The following is an 8,046-nucleotide window of genomic DNA, read 5'->3' on the forward strand; positions in this document are numbered from 1 at the left end:
TGCCCTAAATGGGGTTAACCTCCCCCCCCCCCCCCCCCCCCGTGGTGTCCTGGCCCCGTACCGGTTAATTTGCCCTAGGTCTCACACCCTGCTATGGTTGTCTCTGAGTAATACCAAAATGTTACCTTTATTTATTTGTGCAGATGCAACATTGATGGAAAAAAAATAGATCTTAGCGATGCAACTGAAGAGAGAATTTGGTCCAACAATAACTGATCTGGAAAAATACTGTCACCAGTTATGTACTCTACAGTGACAGGGATGGTGTTATAGTTCTTTTTACCTTCTAAGCCTGAGAACTGATTAAGGCATCTTCCAGTTGGATTCCTACAGGTCTTCATGCAGGGAGCCCCACAAGGCTTGTAGTGCCATTCACATTCCCCCTTTGGGTTATAATAATCACAGAACATAGCTAAAGTAAACAGGAAAACAGACATGTTCAGAACAAAATGTTGTGTTGTTCATTTATTATTTAGACATCCCATTATACCACAGTTATGCTGCTTGACTAGTTGTGAAAATCACAAACTAAGAGCTGAATCTGCATAATCACCATAGAATCACAGGATTGAAAAGGACTTCCAGGTTCATGTAATCCAGTGGGGACCATCCTTTTTAGCAGGTATGCCACAAATTGGCCCCATCCCTCCCCCACCAAGTGCTACTCTGATCCCCTTTCCTTGTCTGATCTACTTCCTGATCTGCTTCCTTCCCTGTGGTCTCTGCCCAGTTTGCTACTTTTCTTTCTGTTCCTTGCCCTATCTGCAACTGTGCTTCCTGTCTCCTCCCTGATCTCTATGCTTCTTGTGGCACCTGTGCCACACGCTGGTAACCCTGATCTGATCTAGCCCCCTTTACAGATAGTGTCACTAGTCCAGTTCAACATGATATTTATACACCATGAGGTCATCAGGAAAGCCCCACAGGTACATATAGTCTGTAGAGAGGTATATTCTGTATCTGTAAGGAGGGCAGCATGTTCTTGTGCAGGGACATTAGTGAATCTTGAGAACCAAATGCTGTCATACATTTAAAACCATTCTCAGTAGATTTGCCTTGAAATTGCAGCAATATTCATTCAGTCTCCATTAAGTGAAGGGGTAATACTCACGACAGATGGATGGTGTTCTCCAGGCCACGCAGACTCCAAATTCACTGCATACTTGAGCATAGGCAGCTACTGCGGTACAGAAACATTCACAGTCTCCTCCACTGTCACAAGCACATGCATCAGTCACACATGAGTCATAATATTTTTTTGCGTCAACCTGTAAGAAAAGCCAACAGTTGGCATAAGCCCTCCTTTCTCAGGTTGCATCTTGCTTTGCTAGAATGATTCTCCTTCAGATCTTGAAATACCAAAAAAAAAGGCCCAAATCAAAAATTTCTTTATCTTTCTGTACTGTTAGACAAAGCAGGCTGATGCTACTTCCTCCACAAGGTGGCTAAAACAGGTGTGTCTAAATCACATATTTAACAATTAATATCACCATATTTGCAGGATTTGGACCATTTAGTTAGGTAACTATGTTTGAAAATCAAGGTTGGTTTCTATGGAAAACATTAGCATATCACAAAGAGCAAGTTTTAGCATACATTGTTTTCTGTGTGATTTAGTAATGGCTGTTGATGTCCTCAGTGACACTTTCCCCTTACCACTCCAACATGCTAATAATTAACCCAGGGAGAGAGTATTTGGTACATGGCATTTCAGGAAAATAGCAAACATCATATTCTAAAAAGCAACTGGATACCGGTTTATTTTGAGACTACTTTTCTTGTACATTGGAAAAACATGGATGCTTTCTGACAGAGGAACTGTCTATTCTATTGTTTAGAAATCATCCACTGGAGCAAAATAAACCAGCCTGAGGTTTACCTGTGACAATTCAAAGTGAAGCATACCAGCTGTGGAGTTGTGTCAGTGTATGAGGGGTTCTTTTCAATTGGATAGTTCTACTGGAATAGGGAGAAAATGAAATCTCTGAATAGTCCACCTGGAATAGGTTCAGACTTATCTTTTAATGGATGGAATTCCACAACAGCCAAAGGTATCTAGTAGAGATGACCCTTGGTTATGAATGTTTAGGTTAGTTCTAACCCCCCTAACTTTGAGACATGGATCTATATCCATAGATTCATAGATGCTAGGGTTGGAAGGGACCTCACGAGATCATCGAGTCTGACCCCTGCCTAGGCAGGAAAGAGTGCTGGGGTCAGATGTCCCCAGCCAGATGCCTATCCAGCCTTGTCTTAAAGACCCCCAGGGTAGGGGAGAGCACCACCTCCCTCGGAAGCCCATTCCAGATTCTGGCCACCCTTACCAGTCCAGTGTGCCTGTTCTGAGCCATACTTAGGACATACATACTAGTTTAAGAGTAGGCTACCCACATAGTTAACTGAATGGAGAGAATAATAACGTAGTGTCAAGGACACAGGCACAGGAATAATATCAACATATAGCCTTAATTCAGAAGAATTTTGCTTCAAGGTATTGTTGTACCTGAGGGTGACAGGCAGAAAAGACATCACTGTTGATGATGCTGCACTGCTTCTCTGCCCAGGATTTTCTGTAAGGGTTAGTAGAGCATGGATTCTTTACGCATTTGGCATCAGGACAAGAAGAAGATATTTTCCAGCTGTTTCCAAACTCCAGCACATCTCCTACTACAGACTGACTCCTGGTGGTGAAGTCATTGATGTCATTGTCATCATAGTTTCCACATAGGCCACAGACTTGACCCTGAACAAAGAAGAAAATAAAATAATGAGGGAGCACAGAAAGCTTCATCATTTAGCATGCTAGCAGTTTCAGCTATATACTCCTATTAAATTCAAACATCAGAAAAAGCGTGTTTCATTTGCCATGTCACTGGTGAGTTATGACATTATCATAGAAATGAGAAATCCTCTGTTATTGTCTCTTTTGCTTATGTCTTGTTTTGTACAGATATTCAATATACATACATAGATAAGAACCTTGCCAAGCTGTCATGAAATAATTATCAATAGGGGCATATAATCTGCTGCTTGTTCTTTCCTGGGATGGGATTTTTGACAATAATAAATACTAACTGTATTTTGCTTGCAACTCCAAGTTCCCATTTCCAGTGTTGTTTCATAGCCTTTCTGTAGATCATGAGCTACAAGAGTAAGCACTACTACAATGAGGTACACTGTCTTCAACACCTGGTTTTGAGACAGGCTTGAAAATACACAATGGTATGTTACAAGAGAATTTCATTTATGTTCTCAGCTTCATTTCATTCCACACAATTTCCTCATTTGTGAAATATGATAATTGAACCTTTTTATCAGCATGACAGTTGGCAGCAGTCTCAAGGCTTTGAGATCCTCACCTTGAAATCAGGACTAAGCTTGATGAAGATGCTGGTTTTCTTATCCCACATAAGGTGCAGTCCACTGACAGTCTCAATCACTAAGTACATTCCCATGTAGTGGACTTTGTATGGCACTTCCTGTCCATCACCCCTCTTTACTGCCTGGAAGTGCTCCTCATTGAGTATCAATTCATAATTCTAACACAGGGAGAAAAATCAAAGAAATTATGATTAAAAATAATCTTAGCAGAAGAAGCATTTGCCCACCACAAATGTATGGAAATGGTTTTACTTCACATTTATCTTTAATATCTACTTGCTCTTTAACCAACTAAAATGAAAATGAGCCATTATTTCTTTTTATAACTAATGAGGTAAATCTGATCTAATTAATAATTCAATCTAAATCTATCTCTGAATGGAGATCTAATGGTTAATGTCAAAGAAGCATGCAGCAGTTTTTTAAAACTGTATTTTAAATGGTTGAAGTCAATCCAAGCAGGTAGCATCTGTGATTATAGGGGCACTATCATATGGGATATAAACATGTTTTAAAGCACAGTAGGCCATATTCCCCCCAATATAGTTTTTCTGGAGAGCTGAAGTACTCTCAGGTAGTGTCAAGTACAGTAAAAGTTCCATTAACTGGCATGCTTGTAAGGTAAAGTGAAACCGGAAGTGCCCACCGTGGCACTTCTGGTTTTGCCAAGCCCCCACGGCCCAGGGCAAAGCAGCTTGCGCTGCTGAGCCCCCACAGCCTGGGGGCATAACAGGCTGTGCGGGGCCCGCCTCCCTGTCCTGCGGGGCCTGCAGGGCCCATGGGAGGGCTGGTGATGCCGCGGGAGGGGCAGCAACGCCCCAGATGTGGTGGGAGAAGCGGTGGCCTGAACAGGCAGGGATGCTGGCGTATTTTGTTATCCAGCATCCCCCTTTCCTGGGGATGCTGGATAACAGAGCTTTTATTGTACTACAAAGGAGAGCTTTGGGGAAAAAAATAAGATTGGAAGTTCTACCAACTCTTTTGTTTTGGTTTTGGTTTAAGGTACACTTTACGAATCTATTTGCTTTGGGAAAAATAATTCTGAATTTGGGGCATTGCAGTAAATATTCTGGCTTCTTTTGAACCTCAGAATGGAAACACAATAAAACTATTCTTAGTAAATATGCACTATAAACTCTACTGACCCCTAGGAAGACTTTTATAGACTTTGAACAGGTGGTTCCAGTGGTGCCGCAAGGAATGTTCTCAGTGATCACTCGGAAAGTTCCATTGGCTGTGCCATTGATGCCGCAGTGGTCCTGCGGAGGGAAAGGGAGTTTAAAAGACAGATTATTACCATAGGTAGGATAAAGCTTACTTTTTGAGTATTCATGCTGAAAAAGAAGCTCAGTACCTGGACGAGTGTGTATTCACAATTTCCATTGAAGCTGAACCTTTTGTCATCAAAGGTGATGTAATGCCCGTCTCCATAAACAGCACAGGTACCCAGGCATTGGTGCTTGGTGCAGCTCCACATCCTATTCTTACATTCACTAAGAACAAAGAGAGATCATTTTAATTAAAAAAAAAATGACACACTTGTTAGTCCAGCTGAACTCTGATACTTAGGTATTTCATGCATATACTTCAGTCCCAGTTAAAGCTGAGCTGAGGTTGGAATGCTTCCATGTACACAAGATCTATTCCACAAGCCTGAATATAGCAATATGGATAATACTGCTTGAACACCTCAAACCCAAATATTTCCTGAGTGCTATTCTTTGTTTTGGACATCTGCATTCAAACAGAAGAAAACCTATTTGTCATGACTGCACAAACAAAGTCCCATCTCATGGCTCTACTAACTGGATATGGATCTTTGGATAGGCAAGTGATGGGACCATGAACAGTGCTGTTCCATGAATACATACCAGGTATTACAGCCCACTTTGATCTTTTCTCCTGGCTTGTACATAGCTTCATTGTGAACACATGGGCATTCTTCCTGAGTAATGCAGCCACCTTTCCCATCTGACACCAGCCCAGAAGGGCACATGCAGCCTGATACACATTGTGTTCTATACTGTGAAAGCCAAGAGAAAAATATAATTTCAGAATGAACCCAGTGGAGTAGGGGGAAAGACTAGGTTTTCCTAACAGGTCTCTGTATTAGGTTTGCTTTAATCTGACTTAAATCAGAAATCTTGACTTGCTAGACAAAGATTTAGTGAATGACCAAACCTGTTAAAAGTAAGCATTTCATATGCCCAGTCTAACTAGGTGTCCTGTGGTTTGTGAAAGCGTAAAGAGTACTACATAAGATACTAGCCTGTATTAGGTGAGGGAACCTTGGAATTTGCATAGGGTGTTATTGGATGATCTATATGTGAGTAGATGAAAAGTCCAAAAAAAATGTTTACTGTGTTCTTATTTTTGATGCATTACATTAGAATCCAATTTATGTAATGTAATACTATCTTGCTAAACAGCAGATTTCAGTATGGGCAATTCAGAACCAAATTAATGAACAATGAATTATTGTAGTGTAAAAGAGTTTGAACAAAAAATAGTTGTCTACAAACCCATCTTTTCCAGGCTTTCCATACTTACACAGTGCATATCGAGAGTCTGACAGCTTTTCTGACACTCAACCTCAGTGGTTCCTGCAGTGATGTTTTTGCAGTCAAAATAGACCATGGGAGAAATGCAGACTAGGGGAGAGAGTGACATGAGATATGATATATGGCACAGAGTTTGCACAGCAGTACAAATGAGGGGCACATCTGAGTTAAAAGTGCTCCAGGTCTGAACATTTCATTTGGCTAGTAAGTGAAAAGGGTCTCAGTGTACTTTCTAAACTATCTATACCTAGTGTAATAAAAAAGGAATGCAATTGCTTTTGTACAATTAATACCCATTTCTAAGAAATAATATGATGCTATGACTCTTGATGATCAGTACTGTATTACTCTTGTGTTTATTTTTTTTGTCTTGTTTTACTGAATGGATTGTATAGAGTGATATTTCATTTAAAAAATAATATATATATATAAGCAAATGTTTCTGGTCCACTGACTTTCCTGGGGATTTCAGATTCGGTTTTTCGAAGCAAGAAGGGTATGATTGAGAGCAAAGGAAAGCTAAAGAAGAGATTTTACCTGGCTCTGCAGTTTTGGTTCCAATGCAGTTCAACACTCCTTTTACACAAGTGCTGTGAGAAAGGGAAGAGAATTATTTTTTTTAAATTGTGTATACTGAGGCTGATTTTTTTCTTGTGGTGTGTCAGAACTTTCCAAGAGACCATGAAATTCTAAAGCACCACCATGTAGTCAGAAAAGGGTTTGTTTTCCACCCAGCTGCTACTTGATTTCCATATCATTTTGACAATAGATATATAGGAAAAAATATAATGGGACAAGGTCTCTCTATGAGTTTGCTGCTTACTGTAGCCTTTAACTTCTCCCTTTTGGCACATTTATCTATGTTATGGTTGGAAATGATTCAGTACAAGAGAACTCTCTTCTACATGCAATTATTCTAATAAATCTTGAAAAATACACCATCCTTGAAGACTAACAGGGATTCATTGAAGAACATTGTACTGAAATTCAGGCAGGTCTGAGTACAGCCAATTTAAATGAGGCATAGTCTGTTATTAAGAAATTTTATATGAAATACCAGTAGTTTTAGTGTTTTACAAGAAAATCTCTTACCATACATGACCATCTTCATGAATCACTTCCCCAGAGGGCACAAGAGATCCTTTGTAGTAACAGGGACATCTGCTAGCAGGCACACATTTGCCACTTTCATCCATGTAAGTGTCATTTACACAAGTACAGCCATCAACTGGAACAAACTTTATGTTGCATGTGACATCGGGCTCACTTAGAGACTGGCAAGTGGGTTGACAGGAACTGATGACATAGCTGTAACTCAGGGATTTGGGACACGTTGTGTATTTGGCTTAAGAGGGAAAAATAAAATGAGTTAATAGATTTGTTCATTCAGAGTGACATTGTATGATGATGGAAAGGAAGGAAGAATATGCTGTATGAATAATGGGGGAATAAGGATACTATATAATTTTGTTCTGTGTTGTTGTTTTTTTTCCATGCAAAATGCCAGAATGCTTTAAGAGCTAAATAATGCATAGTTAGCTACAAAAAAGGGGGAGTAGATGGAGAATAAATGAAATGATATATGCAAATGAGAGAGATGACATGCATTCAGATGGGATGTAGAAAGAGGAACAACACAGAAGGCTGGTAGTTAATACCTGGTATTTCTAAATGTCCACTGTGAGGTGTGAAGCTTCCTGAAAAAAGGAGGTATTTCTGCTGTTATGGGCTATAGGATAAGTGAAAACTGGTCTTTGGCTTTAAGCCACCCTTTGCTTAAATGTTTTCTATTTTTAAGTGTTCTGTTTAGAATAACTATTTTTATAATCTGCCGTATCTATCCCCATGGCAACTAGCAACAAGTGAAACCAGTTAGCTTCAAAGGCTCTGCAGAGAGTGGCAGAGCCACATCATCAACAGTTGTCGCCCTCCTAATTGTAGTTGTGCTTTCCTTCTCTTTATATTCCCTGTCAAAAGATTTAGAATCTGGAGGGGAATTTCCCCTCTAGATTCTTAAGAAATATTAGGGAAATATTGCTAGGCTTTCACTTCTTAAAACCTTTTCTTCAAAATTTACTGGGAGATTCTTGGATTGCATTGAAAT

The 8,046-nt window shown here is 39.9% G+C and overlaps 1 protein-coding gene across 1 annotated transcript in view; it reads right to left on the reverse strand.

Annotated features, from left to right (window-relative positions):
* Positions 1–8,046, reverse strand: part of LOC109299404 (mucin-5B-like) — a 71,040-nt gene that overhangs the window by 31,646 nt on the left and 31,348 nt on the right. The window contains exons 17-26 of the mRNA XM_019519986.1: positions 7,035–7,287; positions 6,480–6,532; positions 5,932–6,032; positions 5,253–5,404; positions 4,736–4,874; positions 4,527–4,640; positions 3,360–3,539; positions 2,504–2,743; positions 1,112–1,268; positions 284–412 (exon numbers count right to left, since the gene is read on the reverse strand). Coding sequence (XP_019375531.1) covers positions 284–412; positions 1,112–1,268; positions 2,504–2,743; positions 3,360–3,539; positions 4,527–4,640; positions 4,736–4,874; positions 5,253–5,404; positions 5,932–6,032; positions 6,480–6,532; positions 7,035–7,287 — 1,518 coding nt within the window. The remainder of the gene's footprint in view (positions 1–283; positions 413–1,111; positions 1,269–2,503; positions 2,744–3,359; positions 3,540–4,526; positions 4,641–4,735; positions 4,875–5,252; positions 5,405–5,931; positions 6,033–6,479; positions 6,533–7,034; positions 7,288–8,046) is intronic.

This window comes from Gavialis gangeticus, unplaced genomic scaffold, assembly GCF_001723915.1.
Source record: "Gavialis gangeticus isolate Ggan-Ray unplaced genomic scaffold, GavGan_comp1, whole genome shotgun sequence".
Classification (NCBI taxonomy): domain Eukaryota; kingdom Metazoa; phylum Chordata; order Crocodylia; family Gavialidae; genus Gavialis; species Gavialis gangeticus.